The sequence below is a fragment of the Rhinatrema bivittatum genome, chromosome 2, assembly GCF_901001135.1.
Source record: "Rhinatrema bivittatum chromosome 2, aRhiBiv1.1, whole genome shotgun sequence".
Taxonomy (NCBI): Eukaryota; Metazoa; Chordata; class Amphibia; order Gymnophiona; family Rhinatrematidae; genus Rhinatrema; species Rhinatrema bivittatum.
The window spans coordinates 336,187,534-336,211,005 of NC_042616.1; the positions used below are offsets into that span (position 1 = coordinate 336,187,534).

A 23,472-nucleotide genomic window follows, 5' to 3' on the forward strand; every position below is an offset into this window, starting at 1 on the left:
CCGTTTTGAATAAATATTACCTTTGGACTTACAAATCGTTTTGAGTTTATTGGGACTGTACAACCGGATCTTAGCACTCACCTGGGTGTGGAATTTGTAATATCCACTACATATATGTCCATTCGACACGATCAAAGGCCTTTTCGGAATCCAAACTAATACCCCTTCTTTATGCTCTTTATTCAACATATAGCAGGCCATTAAAGCTTTCAGCAAATTAGTTGAGGAATGTCTACCCACAATAAAACCTGACTGGTCAGGGGAGACTGGAAAGAATGATCCCATTTACCCTGTTAATCAAGACAGGTCGAAAATCTTGATGCCTTGATTCAATACTGATATGGGCCTGAAAGCTTCATTAAGAAGTGGGTCCTTTCCTGGCTTTGGAATCAAACCACAGTGGCTAAATTATGCCTTTCAACAAAATTGACCCCCTACTGAGCTGCACAAAAATCTTTTTCAAAGGACACAAGTACTGGGCCCTGAGAAAGAGGCGTGACGGATTCCGGCCGGGACAGCAGCCATTAACCGGCTGGCGCATGTAAATTCCTTCTGCTCTTGAGGAGCAGTAAGTAATAAAATAAAATTGAGGCAAGGTAGGTTAGGTTTAGGAGAAGGGGAAGGAAGGTTAGGCAAGGGGGTTAGGGAAGTTCCCTCCTAGTCCACTCCTTAATTGTAGCAGACTGGGAGGAAATTAGGGAAAGCCCAATTGTGTTGCCGTGCAGACTGCAAAAATCCCCCCCCCCCCTTGCCTGCACTGCCCGCGGATTATAAAATCCACTGCACATGGATTATAAAATCCGGCACATGTGCATGCATCCAACAGATTTTATAACATGCGCATGCCGGGAACCAGCGCACATGGACATACGCGTGTATGTTTTAAAATCTACCCCTAAGCACTGAATATCTGAATATGGCACATCTAACAGTTCACATGACATAAATCAAACATCTACTCTGAGATAAGCAAATATTCTAAACGAGTAAAATTGTATACATGGGAGTAAAAAGAACATTCCTTATCCAAGTGTAACAGATGCCAGTTATCCACTAATCTTAGCTCTTGACATAAAAAACCCACTCCCAAGTCAGCCTGGTTTATCTTGGCTGTTTTGGGAGGTTTACATCATTGGGAGAAGTGGAATTTGAGTATTGACTTTCCTGGTTCTGAGACCACAGTTTTAACCACTAGGCTATTCCACTGCTCTGTATATTCTTCATTGTCTTGACTTTTACAGAGCTTATCACAATTCCCAGGGAATATAAATATATGGCTTCTTGATCTTCTGCTTCAATTTAACACCACCTCCTCAAACCCTTCCATGCACTCCTGGCACTTAAGAATATCCAGCCATAACATTTCCCATCTTTGATGTACTGGTATAAGTTTCTGCTGAACAATCTTGTTGATGGAAGCTATCTTAGTTGGATACTGTATAAGTGCTTTAAATTAGTCAGAATGTACCCTGCCTGAGAAGAGTTGCAGAAGCATTTTGTGGTGTGGGTGCTGCTACTTCCAGTTAAAACATGTGATAACAGATCAATCAGCTTTTTGTGTCCCAGTGATCCAGTACCTGTTGAGTCAAAGCTGTCAGACAGATACTGGTCCTCCTCTTTCATCCATCCCATAGGCCACTGCCTTGTCCCACAATCCAGCTGTCAAAATCCTGTGATACATGCACTGCTCACATACCCACCACTGCTAGCTCATACATCCCAGTCCTACTCTATTGCAGTGTATGGCGAGGAGGGAAGGGGATTCTGGCCCAGGAAAGTTTGAGTTCAAATCTCCGTCAGTGCATGAAGCAAGAGGTGAACTGCTTTCTTCTCATTGCAGGAGGAGGCAATGGTTTCATGCCAAGCCAGGAAAAAGGAGGGGGGGAGAGCATTCTGATGGGGCAAAAGAATTGTCCTCCTTGTGTGGGAAAAGAGCACTGACAGTGTCATTTCAGGGACTAGGGAGAAGATGGTGTACCATGAGCTCAGAAGAGGAGGAAACTTGTGTCCCCTCTTCAAATAACCGCCTCTTCCCATCCTCCTCCTGCTTTATCTGCTACTTTTAACATTGATCATGGTCTGCTTCTTAACACACTGTATACTGTTGGCTTTCAGAACTTGTCTGTTTTATCCTTGTTTTCCTCTTACCTCTCTCAACGTACTTTTGTTAAGGCTCTTTCCTGGGCACTTTTCTCTTTTCTGTCTACACTTCTCTTGTTTCACTGATTGCCTACCGTGGCTTTCAGTACAACTTTTATGCCAATAACACCCAAATCTACCTCTCTATACCAGAAATTTCACCAAAAATCTAGTCTTAAATCTTAGCCTGATAATCTGACATTACCACTTGTCCCACAGCCAACTTAGAACATTCAATCTTGGCTATGTTAAGTTTATCTACCTAGCCCCCCACCACCCCTTCAAACATGCTTCCCCTTTTCTCTCTTTCTGCCTTTGTGGATGGTGGTTTCATCTGGTTCCCTCAGCCCATAATCTTGGTCATATTTTTATTTATTTATTTTAGTGTTTTTCTATACCGGCATTCGAGATAAGAATCACATCATGCTGGTTTACATATAACAGGGGGTGTAAAATGAAAATAAACTAAAAACTGTAACAAGTGAAGAGAAACTCTGAAGTTACAATAAAATAAGGATATTCAAAATTGCGTGGAGGAAAGTCTAAAGGAGTTTAACAGAGCAATTATTTACAATGTTCTAAGAATGTCTGACACTGGTTGTCGTTGCATTGAGAATCAGTTGGGGTCTGGAAAGGCTTGTTTAAACAACCACGTCTTAAGCCTTTTTCTGAATGTTTAGAAGGCACGGTTCTTGACTAAGATCCGGTGGAATGGAGTTCCATAGTGATGGTCCTGCTGTAGAGAAAGCCCGGTCTCTAAATGTTATATGTTGAGAGGTTTTGGCATGGGGTACATGTAGTGATTCTCTGTAAGCTTCTCTAATGGGTCTAGAGGAGGTATGTTTTCTGAATGGGATTTGTAGATTGAGTGGAGCATGTTGATATGGATGGCTTTATAGATAGTGGTAATGGACTTATGAATGATTCTGTAATGGATTGGCAGCCAGTGTAGGTCTTTAAGGATGGGAGAAATGTGGTCTCTTCTCGTGTTTGTCAGTATTCTGGCTGCCACGTTTTGGACCATCTGAAAAGGTTTGGTGTGAGATGAGGGGAGACCTAATAAGATAGAGTTGCAGTAGTCTATCTTAGAGAAGATTATGGCTTGCAGAACCATTCTGTAATCTTGAAAGTGAAAGAGTGGTTTTATTCTTTTCAGGACATGTAGTTTATGAAAACAGTCCTTAGTTGTTTGGTTGATAAATGATTTTAGGTTTAGCCGATTATCGATAACTCCTAATTCTCTTGCTTGGGTGATGTGAAGGTTGGCTGGTGTGTTCGTGGTGATAGTACTGTTTTCCGGGGAGATGAGGAGGAGTTCGGTCTTAGAAGAGTTTAGTATTAAGTTTAAGCTAGTGAGGAGGCCATTGATTTCTTGAAGGCAGTTTTCCCAAAATTCAAATGTTTTAGTGATGGATTCTTTAAGGGGGATCACGATCTGGACATTGTCGGCGTATAAGAAGTGTTTTAGGTTCATTTTGGTTAACAGCTTGCATAGTGGAAGAAGGTAAATGTTGAAGAGCATGGGGGATAGGGAAGAACCATGGGGGACTCCTAGGGAGGAATGATGACGGTGTGATTCTTTATTGTGGATTTTAACCTTGTAGCCTCTGTTATCAAGGAATGTTTTGAACCAGGCCAATGCAGTTCCTGTTCCAATGTTTGACAGCTGGTTTAGGAGGATGGAGAGGTTAACAGTGTCAAATGCAGCCAAGAGGTCCAGGAGAATCAGTAAGGAGGAGTGACCTTTATCGAGGCCCATGATGTGGTCTGTCAGGGATATGAGTAGGGATTCTGTGCTTACTGCTTTTCGGAATCCATATTGGGTAGGGAACAGAATTTTGTGGTCTTCGATGTAATCAGATAGTTGTGTATTGACTAATTTTTCCATGACCTTGGCTATAAATGGAAGGTTGGAGATCGGGCGGAAGCTATTAGGATCTTTAGGATCCAGATTTGGTTTCTTTAGGAGTGGTTTGATGGAGGCCAGTTTAAGATCTTCTGGATAGATTCGCTGGGATAAAGAACAGTTAATGATATCAGCCAGTGATTTGGAGATGGTGTCTGGGATTAGTAGGAGCAGTTTAGTGGGGATTCGGTCAAAGGGATGTGAGGAAGGTTTCATTTTCTTCAAAACTGCTTGGATCTCTGAGGCTGTGATGGGTTCAAAAGATTTGAGAGATATGTCTTTGTTCGGGTGGTGATATGCACTAGAAGGTGAGGTGATGTAGGAGGGAATCTGTGATAGGAGGTTAGTGACTTTATTTCAGAAGAAGAGGGCCAACTCTTCTGCTTTTGATTGAACTTCATTGAGTGGAATGTCTGGAGCGTTAATTTGTGTTAAATTGGATATGGGCTTTAGCGTTGAAGATGAGGTCATGGATCTTATGAGCGTAGAAGTCCCTTTTTGATTTTAGGGTGGAGCTCTTGTAGTAGTGAAGAGCAAGCTTGTAGGCAGAGAGAGTGCTGGGGCAAGGTGCTTTACGCCATTTACTCTTTCTGTCGTAGACTCTGAGTTTTCGAAACTAGTTAGTGAACCATGGTTGTCTTTTGGAAGAGTTGGGGTTGAATTTTTTTGTTGATAGTGGACATAGTTTATTTGCTACAGCCTCTGTTATGTTAGTCCAGGACAAATCCAAAGCACTGCCGATGTGTGGCTTCCCCCCCCCCCCCCCATAGCAATGCTAAAGTCTATCTCTGGACAGGCTACCAAAACACTCAGCCACTTTCATCACCTCCTGCTTAGTTTACTGCAAATTACTCTTTGCAGTCTTCCCACTGAACCATCTTTCTCTTCTAAATTCAGCTACACAACTTACCCTCCTTATCACTATAACCATATAACCTCTGTTCTCAAGTCACTCTGCTTCTGAAAACAGTTCAAGCTTCTGTTATGTACAAATTCATTCTGCAACTATTACCTAACTTCTCTTTTCTCTCTACACTCTTCATAAGCTCCATTCATTGGGCAAGTCACTCTTATCTTTGCCATGCTTTTCCATCATCTTCCAACTCCACGCTTTCCACCATGCTGTGCCATATGCATGTAATAAACTTCCTAAGTTGATGCATCATGCTTCCTTTATGGACCTATCCAAATCCAGTCTAAAGGCTCACTTTTCTGAGGCTGCTTTTAAATCCGATCCACTTCTGTGCAATAAATTAACTTCCCATAGATTCCTGCTTGTCTTGACTAGAGTGAAAGCTCTTTGGAGCAGGGGCTGTATCTTATCAGTATCTGTATAGTGCTATGTATATCTAAAAACGCTTTAGAAAGGATTAGTAGTAGGAATTGGCCTTATCTGCTGAGCCCCAGCAAGAGGAGTTGGTAGTTCTCTTCCAGGCTGGGGAAAAAAAGGATTTGCTTCTTGTCTACTGGTGTCATTTTTCCATGAGACACTGGTTGAGAACCATTGTGCTAGACTGTAGCATGGTGCTCAGTTTACAGATTTATTAGAGACACTTTTATTGAGACTGTCTTGTTCATGCTACAAGGAATGTTTCAGGATAATTCCTGCTCTTCTGTCTCCAAGCTTGCTTGTTTAAAAAAAAATGTTTGGGGTTTTTTCTTTTGAATTTTTGGTTCTTTTTTCTCTGTATAGCACTTAGCTAGCTAATGCCATCACTGTGACTCAATTACTTATGGTTATCTTTGAAGAAATGGCAGTTACCTATAGTTGCTGTTCTTCGAAGATATTAAAAATGTAACCAAAAAATAGATCTACTCTGGTATCTGCTGGGTATTTGTGACTTGGATTGCTTCCTTCCAGAGACCAAATGATGGGCTCAGTGGACCTTAGTCTGACTCTGCATGTAGTTCTAAAACTTACCCATCTCCATTTTAGGGAATTTGTTTCCTCTTACTTATGTGCCATTGAAACAAGAGGGTAGTTGGATTCTGATGACTGGCATACAATTTGATGACTCATAAACTGTGAAAGTTGTAACTTTCCTCTTTTTCTTCCTCTTATCAAGGCTGGTATTCCCATGATTTTCTCTGCCCTAAGCTTTTATTAATTGTTAAATAGTTGGGATGTTAAAATAGTGTAGTTGGCTAATCAAATTTGATTTCCTTTCATATGATCTTAGATATTATTATAGGCTATAAAAGCACTTTAAACTCTGCAGATAGAAAACGTTTTAAAAAAACTTTCTGTAAATTTTTTGTTTCTTTAGTAATTGTCCTTTGTAGCTCTCCGCTCATTGCCTCTGTAAAATTTATCAGAGGCCCTTTTGATCTGATATCGATACTTCAAAAAAGCAGTATTTCCCAAAGACACGAAAAGCTGTTCCTTTATCCCCAAAGAATTATTGGCTTTTTTTTTTCTCACAGGACAAGCAGGATAGTAGTCCTCACATATGGGTGACATCATCAGGATGGAGCCCAATCACGGAACACTTTTGTCAAAGTTTCTAGAACTTTGACTGGCACCACTGGGCATGCCCACATGCCACTAACCTTGCATCCAGCAGGGGTCGGTCCCCCTTCAGTGTTTTTTTTTCCGCGCAGTAATAGCCATGCGAGTTAAGGAGCTCTCTTGCTATTCCTGACAGGAATTTTCCTCACAGAATTTCTCTTCAAAGTTTGAAAAATTTTACCCCATCCAGAGTAATTCCGTCCAGATTATCCTGGATGGGGTAATCCCGTCCAGAGAAGCCACCATCCTCCTCTGAGACTGGATCACCGAGGTGTTCCCCACCTTCATCGGTGCCGGGAGCTGCGACTCCACTGTCATTGGCTACACCAGCGCTGCCTCTTACTCCGGGACTGGAAGCACCAGGCTTCCATGAGGAATTGGACTGGATGGTTCAAGAGGCCATCGTTAAAGCGCTTCAAGGTCTTCAGCCTCCATGGACTCCGGCACCGATACCAGGTCCAGTCACCGACCCGATGCCCGCTGTACTCGCGTTGTTGCTGGACAAGTTGGACACGTTGATCGGTGCCCTTCCACCGGTGGGACCGAAGACACCGGTATGTCTTACTCCTTCTACTCAATTCCCTTATCGGAGGACGAAGATGCACCGATGCCAGAGCCGATTCAGGGGCCGCCTGGAGTCCTGCCACTGAGCCGTTCACCAAGATTACCGGATCCATTGGTGCCGATTCCATCATCAATGCCGCATCATCCTCTGTCGGTGCTGCCGTCGATGCCTAGGATTCCCCAACCGGATCCCAGAGGAATAGCACCTTTTTTACAGTCTGGAGATCCCATCGGAGCTGGTGACCAGCCTTATCAGCCCTGGACAGATGATTCCTCTCAGTCTCAGGATTTGGATGACATTCCTTCAGAACCATCTCCTCCTAAGGAGAGAAAATGTTCTCCTCCAGAGGATCTGTCCTTTATAAGTTTCATTAAAGAAATGTCTGAGGCTATTCCTTTCCAACTTCAGACAGAAGAGGACTCCAGGCACAAAATGCTGGAGGTGCTTCAGTTTGTAGATGCACCCAAGGAGATCATGTCCATACCTGTTCATGAAGTCCTTCTTGACCTGCTCCAGTGTAACTGGGAGCATCCAGGTTCTGTACCACCAGTAAATCGTAAAACAGATTCTACCTACCTGGTACAGACAGCCCCTGGATTCCAGAAAACACAGCTTTCCCATCAATCTGTGGTGTTCAGTTGGCCCAAAAGAAGGCAAGGCATTCTAGGCCTTATTCCTCAACACCTCCAGGGAAGGAGCAATTATTTATGGATGCTTTTGGATGTCGTGTGTTTCATGGATCCATGCTTATTTCCTGCATTGCTTCACATCAATTATATATGACACAGTACACAAGGAACCTTTTCAAAAAGCTTCAAGATTTTTCTGACTCCTTGCTTGAGCAATTCCAGGACTAACTCCACTCTCTGGTTCAGAAAGGCCTAGATGCTGGGAAGCACAAGGTCTGCACTGCATATGATATTTTTGACACGGCCTCTAGGGTGTCTGCAGTAGGGATTAGTGCTCAAAGGTGGGCCTGGCTGAAGTCTTCCGATTTGAGACCAGAAGTCCAGGAAAGGTTGGCTGACCTCCCCTGTGCTGGTGACAATCTTTTCGGGGACAAAATCCAGGAAACTGTAGCACAGCTTAAGGACCACCACAAAACGCTACATCAGCTCTCTTCTGTGCCTTCAGACTTTCCTTCCACCTCTAAGCAGCTGTTCAGGAGAGAATCTAAGAGGCCATCTTACAAGCCGCGTAGATATTATCCTCCTGTGACTCGTGGTCGTCCATCCAGGCCTTATCAGAAAGGTTATACCCGCCAATCCAGGCCTCAAAAGACCCAACCAGCTCCACAACCTGGACCAGCTTTGGGATTTTGGCTTCCTGCTAGAGAGCATTTGCCAGCCTCCTCTACCATTGGTACCCATAGGCGGCCGTTTGTGCCACTTCACCAATACCTGGATTACCATCACTACAGATCAATGGGTACTCTCTGTAGTGACTCAAGGTTACCATCTCAACTTCCTGACCATACCAGCAGACTCCTCACCTCGGCTGACGTGGGGCTTATCCGACCACTCCCATCTTCTGGAGGAGGACGTGTTAACCCTCCTCAAAGCACGGGCGATAGAACTGGTGCCCCCTTCTCAACAGGGACAAGGGTTCTAGTCCCAATATTTCCTAATTCCAAAAAAGTCAGGTGGTGGTCGTCCAATCTTGGACCTATATGCCTTAAACAAATATCTTCAGAAGGAAAAGTTCAGGATGGTAACCTTGGGCTCCCGCCTGCCTCTTCTACAAAGGGAAGATTGGCTTTGCTCTCTAGACCTGCAAGACGCATAGACGCACATATCAACACAGTCTCATCGAAAGTACCTCCGGTTCTTGGTCAGATCACAACACTTCCAGTATCGTGTGCTACCATTCAGCCTAGTGTCGGCATCTCAAGTCTTCAAGTGCCTAGTAGTGGTCGCAGCCTACCTCAGAGGACAGGGTTCATGTCTACCCTTATCGTGACGATTGGTTGATAAGGGCTCCATCCCAAAAGGAAGTACTAACCTCTTTACATCTAACCCTCCACATGCTACTGTTACTCAGGTTTCTTATCAACTATCCAAAGTTCAAGCTGGCTCCATCTCAGATCCTCTCCTTCATAGGCGCAGACTTAACCATACAGGCAAGGGCTTTTCTCCCGCAGGATCAGGCTCACCCTCTCACGGCCCTGGTGCAACAGCTCCAGCTCGTCGATTATATATAACTGCTTATCACTTCCTCAATTTGCTAGGTGCATGTTTCTTCGATGGCCCATCTAGCCATGAGAGTAACACAGTGGGCTCAGGCTTACCATCCAGTGTCCAGCATTGTCCAAGTTACCAGACAGCTCCGCCTCTCACTGGCTTGGTGGATTCAACACTCCAATCTCCTAAAAGCCTTCCTTTTCAGGCTCCAGAACCTCAAATCACATTGGCGACAGACGCTTCCAACCTTGGTTGGGGCGCACATGTCGAAGACCTGCAGAAGAATCCCAACATCAAATAAATTTCCTGGAGCTCCGGGCAATCAGATATGCCCTGAAGGCAATTCAGGATTGCCTATCCAACAAGGCAATCCTGATCCAAACAGACAACCAAGTGGCAAGGTGGTACATCAACAAACAAGGGGGAATGGGCTCCTACCTACTGTGTCAGGAAGCAGCACAGATATGGGCATGGGCTCTTTCCCACTCTATGTATCTCAGAGCGACCTATCTGGCAGGCGTGGACAATGTTCTTGCAGACACGTTGAGTCGGACCTTTCATCCACATGAGTGGTCCCTCAACCCCACGGTAGCAGACACAATCTTTTAGCACTGGGGTTACCCACACATAGACCTCTTTGCGTCCATCCACAACCATAAAGTAGAGAACTTCTGCTCACTCCATCGCAGCCACAAGTCACCGCCGAGAGATGCTTTCACCCTCTCGTGGTTGAGCGGTCTCCTCTACGCATACCCTCCACTTCCACTCATTATCAAGACTCTCGTGAAGTTACAGAAGGACAAGGGCTTAATGATTCTCATAGCCTCACATTGGCCGCACCAAGTCTGCTTTCCAATCCTTCAAGATCTCTCAGTCCATCAGCACATTCGTCTGGGGCAGACCCGCTTCTGATAACTCAGAATGGCAGGTGGCTTCGCCACCCCAACCTCTCTGCCCTGTCGTTAACGGCCTGGATGTGGAAAGGTTGATTCTCCAACCCCTCAACCTTTCTGAGTCTGTATCCCAACTCCTATTAGCTTCACAAAAGCCTAATACTAGAAAGTCTTTTCATTCCAAATGGAATCTGTTTTCCGTGTGGTGCGCATCCATGGCCATAGACCCCTTTACTTGTTCCACTGTGAAGTTCCTAGACTTTCTCTGGCATCTGTCGGAGTCTGGTCTACAAACTTCCTCCATAAAGGGTACATGTCAGTGCAATTGCCGCTTTCCATAAAGGTGTAGGGGATGTCTCACTTTCGACACAACCCTTGGTAGCATGCTTCATGAGAGGTTTACTCCACCTAAAACCTCCACTGCGCCCTCCGGCCCCCGCTTGAGACCTTAACATAGTTTTAGGACAGCTCATGAAGCCTCCGTTCGAGCCTCTCCACTCATGTGACCTTCGTTATCTCACTTGGAAAATGCTATTTCTCTTCGCTATAACGTTGGCTCGCAGAGTTAGTGAATTACAGGCGTTGGTGCCTACCCACCTTACACGAAATTTCTGCATGACCTGCAGACACCTGCATGACCTGCAGACACTCCAGGTGAGCCGTGCAGGAGAGACGGAAGGCAAAGGACAAAAATACCCAAAACTAAACTAATACTAATTAACCACTCCAGAGCTGAGAACCAGGCCCGCAGGACGCAATGTGGTGAGTGAGCCGCGCCCCTTAGCAGGCTTCAGGCCTATCAGAGGGCGGCCACTGCCCCCTTTAAACTCCGGCGCCTCTCGGAGGCGTCGCGAGCCCGAAGGAGTGCGACCTAAGGGGCCTGGCGCGCTCCTTGGAGCTTCCCTAAGCCAGGACCATTACCCACTCCATCCTTTCATTTAGCGACCTCTCTTCCACCCATTCAACATCCAGCAGAACATCCAGCAACACATCCAGTCTCCAGCAGCAATCATCCAGTCTCTAGCACACATACAGCCTTCAGTAGCACTCATCCAGTCTCCAGCAGCACCCATCCAGTCTCCAGCAGCACATACAGCCTTCAGTAGCACTCATCCAGTCTCCAGCAGCACATACAGCCTTCAGTAGCACTCATCCAGTCTCCAGCAGCATCCATCCAGTCTCCAGCAGCACATACAGCCTTCAGTAGCACTCATCCAGTCTCCAGCAGCACCCATCCAGTCTCCAGCAGCACATACAGCCTTCAGTAGCACCCATCCAGTCTCCAGCAGCACCCATCCAGTCTCCAGCAGCACTCATCCAGTCTCCAGCAGCACATACAGCCTTCAGTAGCACCCATCCAGTCTCCAGCAGCACTCATCCAGCAGCACTCATCCAGTCTCCAGCAGCTCATCTAGCAGCACGTCCAGTCTCCAGCAGCATTCATTCAGCCTCCAGCAATATTCATTCAGCCTCCAGCAATATTCATCCAGTCTCCAGCAGCACATTCAGCCTTCAGCAGCTCTCATCCAATCTCCAGCAGCACTCATCCAATCTCCAGCAGCACCCATCCAGTCTCCAGCAGCACCCATCCAGTCTCCAGCAGCACCCATCCAGTCTCCAGCAGCACCCATCCAGTCTCCAGCAGCACCCATCCAGTCTCCAGCAGCACCCATCCAGTCTCCAGCAGCACCCATCCAGTTCATCCAGTCTCCAGCAGCACACATTCAGACTCCAGCAGCTCATCTAGCACCACTTCCAGCCTCTAGCAACACTCTTCCAGCACCGATCCAACCTTTTCCAATTATGCACTACCGCCCAAGCACCTACAAATCACTCATCCCAATCATGATCTCCCCCACTACACAGTTCCTAGGTCTCACTCTATTCACCATCATCCTTTTCAACGCTCAATCGCTCACCAACAAAACTCTTATACTAAACGACATACTGCAGGACTCAACCCCAGACTTTTGTGCCATAACAGAAACATGGCTCAAATCCACCGATATAACCCTCATTAACCAACTACCAACACAGACGTACGATTTCTTCTCCATCCCAAGACAAAAAAAAAGAGGAGGGGGTATCTTCTTAGCTGCAAAAAAATCCTTAAGGTTCACACACCACCACATCAGCACAGCTACTAAACTAGAACTAGGACTGTTCAAATCAGAACATCTCCAAATCCTTCTAGTCTATGCCCCTCCAGGATTACTAGAGTCAGACGCCTCACCTATTATTGAAACCATAACTTTACATCTCAATCTTGACTCCCCTGCTATAATCCTGGGCGACTTCAACTTACATGTTGACAAAGTCCCTCTTTCAACAAACTGTGAAGCTTTCCTCACCGCAATGTCAGTGATGGGTTTCAAACAACAAATCAACAAACCCACTCACAAAGCAGGCCACACGCTCGATCTCTTCTTTACAAACTCCGGTATTTCTCTTACAAATCAAATTGCAAAAAAGTCCCATGGTCTGACCATTCGCTAATCTCCACCAGCTTCTCTTTACCAAGATCAGACTCCAATCTAAACTCAAGACCCTCTTTCATATACAGAAAACCTTGCTCCTCGGAACACCTCAGCAACCTTCTTACTTCAGATCTACCACTCATAGATGTCTCTACGCCCAACTCGGCCCTCCAATCCTGGTCCAAAATAACTAAATCTATAGCAAACACTCTCTGCCCACTGACAACCAAAATAAGGTCTTCTAATGCATCCAAAAGACAACCCTGGTTTAATGATGAACTGCGAAAGCTCAAACTACTTCGGCAGAAAGAAAGAAAATGGCGCAAAGCCCCCTCACCGGCCTCACTATCTGAATACAAATGCTCACTCCATCTATACAAAAGTATCACGCTGAAAACCAAAAGAGACTATTACGCCCGGAAAGTTCATCATCTAATCTTTGATTCAAAAGCCCTATTCGCCTTTGTCTCCAGCCTCACTAAACCCATCATTCCAGATATCCCACCCGAGCTAGCCCAGACTAAAGCAGATGAATTGGCTCTTCATTTCAACAAAAAAATATCTGATCTCCTCAATCAGCTGATTACAAACACTACTGCTCCAGATATCACATATCTCCCCCAAGACAAAGACATCCAGCTTAACGCTTTCGAACCCATCACAATCACAGAGATACATTCGGTGTTAAAGAGAATGAAACCGTCATCACACCCATTTGATCAAATCCCTTCCAAATTGCTTCTTCTCATCCCTGATACTATAGCAAAAACACTGGCAGAAATCATAAATTGCTCCCTATCACATGGGATCTACCCAGATGACCTAAAAACAGCCTCAATCAAGCCACTGCTAAAAAAACCAAATCTAAATGCTTGTGATCCCAATAACTTCCGCCCGATTTCCAACCTCCCATTCATAGCTAAAATCATGGAAAAATTGGTAAACACCCAACTATCCAACTACTTAGAGGACCACAGCATTCTGTCCCCAAACCAATATGGTTTTCGCAAAGCTGCAAGCACCGAAACACTACTACTCTCTCTCACGGACTTCCTCATTTTTGGAATTGATAAAGGCCAAACATTTTTACTAATCCTCCTTGACTTCTCGGCGGCCTTCGACACCGTCAATCACGCCCTACTTCTAAAACAACTGGCAAACATTGGATTGACAGGTGCTACACTAAACTGGTTCAAAACATTTCTAGAAAACAGAGGATATAGAGTCAAAATTCACAATAAAGAATCTCAATACCACCCTTCTAACAGAGGGGTGCCGCAAGGTTCATCACTTTCACCCACGCTCTTTAATGTCTACCTGTTACCACTATGTCAACTTCTTACAAAATTAAACCTGAAACACTTCCTTTTCGCAGATGACGTACAGATCGTGATTCCCATAAAAGAAACAATCTCAAAAACAATGGAACACTGGGACAGTTGCTTATTAGAAATTAAACTTCTCCTCACCAGCCTAAACCTCGTACTCAATGCTTCGAAAACGGAATTCCTGCTCATATCACCGGAAAACAATAACACACTTCCAAAACCAACCGCACTCCTTCAAACTACCCATGTAAGAGATCTAGGAGCTATCTTAGACAATCGTCTCAACCTTAAAACATTCATTAACCAAACCACCAAAGATTGCTTCTACAAATTACATATTCTGAAAAGAATCAAACCACTTTTCCACGCTCTGGACTTTAGAACAATCTTGCAAGCAATAATTTTTTCCAAACTAGATTATTGCAACTCATTACTATTAGGCCTCCCAGCTTCTTATGCCAAACCCCTACAAATGGTTCAGAACTCCGCAGCCAGAGTCCTTACAAATTCCAGGAAAATGGACCACATCTCCCCTATCCTCCAAAACCTCCATTGGCTACCAATCCACTATAGAATCATGTACAAATCCATCAACATCATATATAAGACCATCAACCAACACACGCAACTCGATCTACAAATACCATTTAAAAAATACACTTCCGCCAGACCCATCAGGGAATACTACAAAGAGTCACTCCAAATTCCAAATGCCAAAACATACCAACATAAATCCTTGAGTCTCAGAGCCTTCTCTACAGCAGGTCCAGTTCTGTGGAACTCTATACCACCTGATTTGAGACAGGAGCCATGCGCTCTAACATTTAGGAAAAGACTAAAAACTTGGCTTTTCAAAAAAGCATTTCCAAGCCTTGAATAAAACTCACTCATCAACACAAACTCCTATGTAATAACTGGATCTAAATAAGAATCCACCTATCACAAACTTACACTCAATATTACCTGCTGAGTTTTTATCATATCATCACCATGCACTACTGTGTCATTTATTCTTTTGGTTATTTATTTTACCGTTCATATTTATGTACCGTCACATTCATTCAAATAGGCTTATTTATTTACTCTGCTACACTATTACTTTAATTGTATGAAATGTAAATATTGCATTGTTTAACCTCTCCCCTCTTCCAGTTCCAAGTTAATTTTCCCTGTTTTATTGTAACTTTCTCACACCTTTTAATTGATTCTCTGTATTTAAAGTTCACAGTTTTATTGGAAATATTTATTACGTTACGCTATACTTCACACACATTGTTATTTGTAAACCGGGTTGATATGATGCCTGTCATGAAACTCGGTATAACAAAAATAATAAATAAATAAATAAATAAATGACAGTGGTGCTTCACACTCATCCTAAATTTTTGCCAAACGTAGTATTGGAATTTCAACTCAATCAATCCATTACACTGCCTACTTTCTTTCCCAGGCCCCACTCACATCCAGGAGAACAGGCGCTGCATTCCTTGGACTGCAAACGTGCCTTAGCCTTTTATTTAGAGCACACGGCAGCCCATAGGAAGTCCACTCAACTATTTGTTTCTTTCGATAAAAACAAATTAGGTAATCTGGTGGGCAAACAGACCCTCTCCTCCTGGCTAGCGGACAGTATTTCCTTTTGCTACCAGCAAGCAGGTCTTCCACTACAAGAACGCATTAAAGCGATTTCTATAGGGGCCACGGCAACATTAGTGGCGCACCTCTGTTCGGTGCCGCTTACTGACATCTGTAAGACTGCCAGTCTATTCCTCGCAACTTATTCTCAGTGTAGATTCCCAACATCCTTCCAGCGACCCGTTGGGAGTTTTCAGGATACCCTCCTACCTAAATCTACCCCTGATGTGCCTGTTGCACGTCTTTAGGTGCGTTTGGTACATTGCTCGGGCATCCTCAGCTCGCTATTCACAGATATGTGAGGGCTACTATCCTGCATGTCCTGTGGGAAAGCAAAGTTTCTTACCTGTAACAGGTGTTCTCACAGGACAGCAAGATGTTAGTCTTCACGAAACCCGCCCACCACCCTGAGGAGTTGGGTTCGCTTACGATTTGTTTTTTATTTTTCGCATGTACTCTTTACTATAAACGAGACTGAAGGGGGACCCCTGCTGGATACAGGGTTAGTGGCATGCTGGGCATGCCCAGTGGTGCCACTCAAAATTCTAGAAACTTTGACAAAAGTGTTCCGTGATTGGGCTCCATCCTGATGATGTCACCCTGTTTGCCAAGGTCTGGGTCTGTTGAACTATAACTTTGTCAAGTGTATTTATCCACAGGATGTTGCTGCTTACTCCTTTTCAGTTAGTATGGACTTTCATTCTATTCCATACTATCAGGCCTATCCTGTAAAGTGCGGCCGCGTTTACCCTGCTCCTAAGCCGCTTTTAACTCACGTTCCGGCCGCGTTAGCCCTTCCTGCGATCCCGAATCCCCTTTAACCTACTCCTACCGCGTCCTAAATTCCCCAGGCAACCCCTTCCGCCCGCGGCATGTATATTGCATGCAAACGAGCGAATTAGCTCGATATTGCATGCAAACGAGCCAATTAGCTATTCCCCTAGCATCCCGTAACCCGCGCCCCGACTAACGCTACCTTTCCCTGCCGTTTTGTCACGCGTTTAACCTGCAAACTTACCGCCTACCCTGACCCAGGCGGTAGAGGCATGGGTAAGGGTAGCTGGCAAGCTTTCCCCCAGCCCCCGCTCAACTGCCCCGGCCGCGATCATGGGTGCCGGTCTCCGTGGCAGCCCCAGTCCTCTCCCCTACTCCCAAAGCCAAAAAAAAAAAGCGAAAAAAACGTTGCAGCCCCCCTCTGATGTCCGGACTGGGGCTGCCACGGAGACTGCAACGGCAAAGCGACTTTTCAGTGTCCCCCCTCCTCTCGGAGCAGGGCGCGAAAAGCCGCCTTGCTCCGGGAGGAAGGGGGACACTGACAGCGCAGAAGCAACGGCGAAGACAGCGCAGAAGCAACGGCGAAACGACTTTTCAGTGTCCCCCCTCCTCTCGGAGCAGGGCGGAAAAGCCGCCTTGCTCCGGGAGGAGGGGGGACACTAGCAACGGTGAAGCTTTCCCCCAGCCCGGGCGCCGGCAAAAAACTTACTTTTTGCAGCCAGCCATGAGCAGGAACACGATCTGGCTCCCGTAGCTCCTCCCAACAAGATGGCCGCCTGCATGGGGAAAGCGTGCAATTGGCCGCTGAAGACGTGACGTCACGACATCACGTCTTGATCGGCCAATTGCACGCTTTCCCCGTGCAGGCGGCCATCTTGTTGGGAGGAGCTACGGGAGCCAGATCGTGTTCCTGCTCATGGCTGGCTGCAAAAAAGTAAGTTTTTTGCCGGCGTCCGGGCTGGGGGAAAGCTTCACCGTTGCTAGTGTCCCCCCTCCTCCCGGAGCAAGGCGGCTTTTCCGCCCTGCTCCGAGAGGAGGGGGGACACTGAAAAGTCGTTTCGCCGCTGTCTTCGCCGTTGCTTCGCCGCTGTCAATGTCCCTCCTCCTCCCGGAGCAAGGCGGCTTTTCGCGCCCTGCTCCGAGAGGAGGGGGGACACGTCGTTTCGCCGTTGCTTCTGCGCTGTCGCCGCCGTTGCTTCCTGGTATCTGTCATTTCAAATGACATTTGAAATGACAGATACCAGCGTGGCGTGAAGCCTTAGGCCCGCGCACCCAGGATCCTGTATAGGCAGGGCCGGCGGAAGCACTAGGCGAACTAGGCGATCGCCTAGGGCGCTGAGCATTAGGGGGCGCCGAGCCGCTGATGGCCAATGGCCGCCGGTGGACGTCATCCCAATAGCGGCTGAGCGGTGAACTACTGCTATACTGTGTGCCGAATACACACAGCAAGAAGATCGGCGGGGCCGTGGTGGAGCTCAAGTCACCACGGCCGGAAGAAAACAATCGCTCTAAACATGCTGGTGCTCCAGCTCCTTCCTGCCCGCGCGGCCCCGGAAGAAAAATGTTGCCGGAGCCGCGCGGGCAGGAAGGAGGAGGATCATCAGCCAATGCAGGAGCTTCTCCTCCCTCCTGCCCGCGCGGCCCCGGAAGAAAAATGTTGCCGGAGCCGCGCGGGCAGGAAGGAGGAGGATCATCAGCCAATGCAGGAGCTTCTCCTCCTTCCTGCCCGCGCGGCCCCGGAAGAAAAAATGTTGCCGGAGCCGCGCGGGCAGGAAAGAGGAAGAGCATCAGCCGCGTACAGAAGAGGAGCAGCGCGGCTCGAGAAGTCCGGGGCCGCTGCAGAGCCCATCCTGCAGCGGCCGTGAAGAGGAGGCCCAGAGGTGAGAGAGAGACTGAGGGTTTGTACAGTGTGTATGTGTGCGTGTATGAGATGAGTTGAGAGACTGTGTGTGGGAGTGAGGACCTGAATGTTTGCAGAGACAGCATGTGAGAGCCTCTGTGTGTGTGTGAGAGAGACAGCATGTGACAGTGAGAGCCTGTGCTTGAGCAAGACAGCATGTGGGAGTGAGAGAGAGCCTGTGTGCCAGAGTCAGACAGCATGTGCCAGTGAGAGACTGTGTGTATGAATGATTGTATGAGAGAGAGCATGTGACAATGAGAGCCTGTGCTTGAGCAAGACAGCATGTGGGAGTGAGAGAGAGCCTGTGTGCCAGAGTCAGACAGCATGTGCAAGAGAGAGACGGTGTATACATGATTGTATGAGAGAGAGCAAGTGAGAGTGAGTGCCTGTGTATGTGTGTGTGTGTGTGTGAGAGAGAGAAAGCATGTGAGAATGAGAACCTGACTGTGTGTTTGAGGGAAGAAGACAGATGGAGAGAAAAGAAATATGTTATAAAAGGAATTGGCAAAAAAATAAGAAAGGGAAGGTGGAAAAAAAAAAAGCCTGTGACCAACTGATTAGAAAACTAAGATCAGACAGCAAATGTAAAAAAAAATAAATTATTTTTTACTGATTGGAACATGTAATCTTTGGGAATGTGCAAGAGTAGCACTTTCTCTATGCGGATCTCACAATGTACCATGAGGCCTGCACAGAGGAGGCAGCAGAATGGGCTTCAGTGCCAATAGTAGCAATCAGCACCTCCGCAATAGCCATACAGCAACAGTGACAGTGGCAGCAGAGGAATGAGAGAGGCTCTGAGGTTGCTGGCAAAAGAAAGAGAGGGAGGTCTCTGCCTTTAGTGTGTGCATGTGTATGAATGGGAGTTTGCCTGGCGGTGTATGTGTGTGAATGCATGGGTGCCTGCCTGAGGGTGTGTCTGTGTATGAGAATGAATGGGTGTCTTCCTGGGGTTTGTATGTGTGAGAATAGATGCCTGCCTGTTTGTGCTGTATGTGTGCGTGTGTGTGTGTGAGAATAAATTGGTGCCTGCCTGGGGGTCTGGGTGTGAGAATGAATGTGTGCATGCCTGGGGGATGGGGAGGGAGTGGTGTGAAAATGAATGGGAGCCCGCCTGGGGGTCAGTGTGAGAATGACTGGGAGCTTGCCTGTGTGTGTGTGTGTGTGTTTGTGTGAGAACGATTGGAAGCTTGCCTGGGAGTGTGTGTTTGTGTGTATGTGAGGGAGCCAGTGAGAGCATGAGTGTGTATGAGAAAATCCAGGGGAGTAAGAGTTTGTGGGGGGGGGGGGGGGTGTGTGTGGAGGGGGAGAGAGTGCCTTAGAGCCTGAGTGTGTCAGTGTCTGTGAGAGCGAGAGGTTATGGTTGGGTATAAGAGCATGAATGTGTATGTATGTGACAGTGTATGTGTGAGAGAGAATGGACATGTGAGTATGTGTGAGAGAGAGAGGATAACCTCAATCAAGAGCTCCCATGTATGGACAGCAGGGGCTTTTTAAAATCCTTATTAGTTTTAATTATTGTGTGTTATTTGATATATGTGCTGTTTTGAAATATTTTATTGGTTTTAGGAAATTGTAAAAAATGTATATGATTTTAATTAATAGAAATTCTATTTATCAGTAGTTTTAAAATATTATTTTATTAGTATGGTTTTACTATTATAACTGATGCTTTATGCTTCTTGATTTTATTTGTTTTATGAAGAATGGTGGTTCTGTTTTTCCATTGTTAATACACAGAGTCTGGCTTCTTGGGGTTTCCATTTCAGTTTTTTCTAATTTGTGCTCCTTTATTTTGTATTCTGTATTTGGTGAGGGTCTGTCTCTGCTCAGTGTGTGTGACCATGATGAGAGATTCTGCTAGCATAGGGATCTATAGCAATCGGGTTTGTTTTGTTTCCTCAGTAGGTGGAGTATTGGTATTCTAGGACCCAGTTTAATATTTACCCTTGCTTATTCACAGGTAGGGTTATTGTTGTTTGAGTCCTTGGTGTTATTACTGTTATGTTATGATGGGATTGCAGTATAGATTTTGAGTGTCTTTTTTGTGGTGTTTTGTGTTAGTTCACAATGTGCCTGGCTGCTGTTTGTGCTGCTGTTACTGTGAAGTGACACCAGAATTTGAAAATATCTTTCAGTATGATGAGCTGTAAGGGAAACATCCAAGCTCCATTGTTTGGGGGAATTTCAGTGGATGCACAGAGTTACAGAACTGGAGGTACAGGATTTATATTGACATTCTGTTCCTTCCTATATATTCCTGACTTCACTCTCATAGCCACATAGAATCAGTTGACTGAGGCTATCAACATAATTTTATAGTGTGAAACTGGCCAGCTTTTTAAAATAACGCAGAGGACCCTTTGGACTTTTTTATTAACACTTTTTTTTAATAACCAATTTTAAAGCAGGATCCATGCTATAGAGGTGGGTGAGATGAAGAAATGTCATTTTGGCGCCCCCCCCCCCCCAATTCTTCTGTCTGGAGACACCACTGATTTTCTGTGACCTTAAGCATTAGTACAAGAAGGATTAAGGGGGGATGCTGGAGAGGCACACATGCATTGGCCCCCGGGCACCGGAGACCCTTGGTGCGCCACTGGGTGCGAGCCATATGGAGCCGCAAGTGGTGGCAAAGAGGAGTGGAGTTTGGCAGGCCGCAAGCAGTGCCCAACCTGCTTGCGACCCAGAAAACCCCAGTCAGCGGGCGTGATCGAGAATGAGGTAAGGGTCGGGGCCGAGACCCGGGGGGGGGGGGGGGGGGGCGCAAGGGAGAAGGCTCGCCTAGGGCGCCAAATCCCCTTGCACCGGCCCTGTGTATAGGCGCTCTATCCAGTATCCTGGGTTGCGCGGGCCTAAGGCTTTTCGGACGCGGCTTACATTTACATATAATTAGGCTTCAGGATCGAGCGGTAGGTGAGCTGCACTGTGCGGGCGGTAACCGCGGGTGCCGTAGGCACTAACGCAGCTCTTCCTACCGCTCGGTACTGGATAGGCCTGTATAGGAGGAGCAATGTAGGTGTAAACAGGAAAAAAAGAGATCTGATCTGGCAGCTATGTTTTTTGGTTTTTTTGCATTGCAGCTTCCTGCTCTTCCTTTAGGCTTTCAACTACCCTCTGGATCTCAGCTTGTGTGCTCATAATATTAGCATACTTGATTAAATGGTATTACATTGTTTTTCTTGAACATTTTTTCTTTAAAATATTACAAGTGTGGGACTACTTACAGCAGGTCTTTTTTTTCAAATTTGATTAATATTTACAGTTTAGCAGTTTTATTGCACACTATAATGGGGGAGGAGCATTTTAACATAACTGGCTTTGGTTTTTGTTGAAGTAGATTTTTTTTTTTTTATATTCCACTTTTCGCACTTTTTTTCAGCACTTCAAAGTGGATTACATTCAGGTACTTAGGTATTTCCCTAACCTCAGAGGGCTCACAATCTGTACTTGAGGCAATGGAGGGTAAAGTGACTTGCCCAAGATCGCAAGGAGCGACAGCAGGACTCGAACCCTGGTCTCCTGCTTCATAGCCTACTGCTCTAACCACTAAGCTACTCCTCCACTGGAATTTTCCTCTACTGGAATTTTCAAATGATTGTTAATGTGAAAATATTCTTCATAATTTTTAAGCATGGGTTTGTGATTTTATTTGTTAGAATTTGATAGCTCATGGTCTGAAAATAAACTGTAAATGACATTCCTGATTTTATTAATGTTAATATGTATTAATCGTGTACTTTAGATCTTTTCATTCAGTAAATTTGTCATATTTTATGCAAAATGGGTACTTTGAAATTTATTTCATTGTTCTAATGTAATTAGGAAGCAGGCCAAAACAAAGATCTCCCTTTTTTCATTATTTACAAATTTGGATATGTAAATAGGCTTTTTCACTTGAGTGAGAGTGTGGAGGTTTTTGAAGGTTTTCTGTGTCAGAAAAGCCATCCAGTGCTACTGTTCTCAGGACTGATATAGTTAAATTCATGTTGGGAATAGGCATTGATTTAATTGATTAGCGAGCTTTTATCACCCTAAAAAGGAGTATATAACCGGTGCATTATTTCATTGCTTGAACATAGTTTTTCCTTTGGATTTTTATGCGCATAGAAATACAAGTATCTCCTTCTGATAACTTCCTAAACTAGATCTTTTACAGAGGAAAATGTGCTGTAATACAGCATGAAAAATAAATGGCCATTTCCCCAAAAATGTATAAAATCGTAAGCTGAAGAGAAACTAAAGAAAACAAGGTGCTGGTTATTGAATGGATATGTGTGAAATGTTCCCTATTTCTGTCGCCTTGTATAATTTGGGTGAGAGTAGACTAGAAAATAAAACTGATCAATTACTTGACAAAATTCTGTAAGATAAATGTGATAGGGTGAAAATCACATCTCATAATTAACTGAATTATACTATAGAGCTTATTCAAAGTTACCATTTTAAATAGTTTATGAAATGTTTGTCCTAGGTTGTGTTTTATTAAAGCTGCTTTCCGTTGGAGGATGGTGGCAGGACTTTTCACTCAAAATCTATACTTGTGTGAAAATGTCCCTGGAATAATGTTGCTCAACTCAGCCTACTGATCCTTTTGACTGTGTGAATTTTGCATTGTGCTTTACATGTTAAGCTTTCTTTTACCATGAAACTTTTTAATTGTTTCAAACATTGTTGGTTCAAACTACAGTATAATGTTCTCAGTGAATGATAGATTTGTGTTTGTGTAAAATGAAATCTGCTCTTGACAATATTATGGCTTTCCAGGCTTTTATGTTGTGCATGTTTCAGATTGCTCTAGTTCTGTTATTGTTTTTCAGATACAGATGTAATTGTTTTCCTTAGTTTTACACAATGGTTCATTCCCTATGTCCTGCAGGATATCTATGATCTTAAGGACCAGATACAAGATGTAGAAGGGAGATACATGCAGGGACTTAAAGAATTAAAGGTATCAGGGCCCTTTCCCTTTGTTCCCCGTCCCAAGCATGCCATTTTTATGGGTAATGGTTATCTTACCAGTCTCTCTAACTTATTGCACAATGCTTGACTAACAACATTAGTATCTGTCTTTGAAGCATGTGCTTAATTTGCAATGCCTTGTATGTAAGATGTCTCAAATTGTAATTGTTTATATGCACATTATATTAATCATACAAATTTGTT

At 45.1% G+C, this 23,472-nt stretch overlaps 1 protein-coding gene across 14 annotated transcripts in view; it reads left to right on the plus strand.

The window, feature by feature from the left end:
• Positions 1 to 23,472, plus strand: part of LRRFIP2 (LRR binding FLII interacting protein 2) — a 360,344-nt gene that overhangs the window by 215,367 nt on the left and 121,505 nt on the right. For 11 of the 14 annotated variants that reach the window (XM_029589814.1, XM_029589817.1, XM_029589816.1 and 8 more), the window contains one exon: positions 23,186 to 23,257. The exons of the other annotated variants lie outside the window; for them this stretch is intronic. In XM_029589814.1, coding sequence (XP_029445674.1) covers positions 23,186 to 23,257 — 72 coding nt within the window. The remainder of the gene's footprint in view (positions 1 to 23,185; positions 23,258 to 23,472) is intronic. 14 annotated transcript variants of the gene reach the window in all.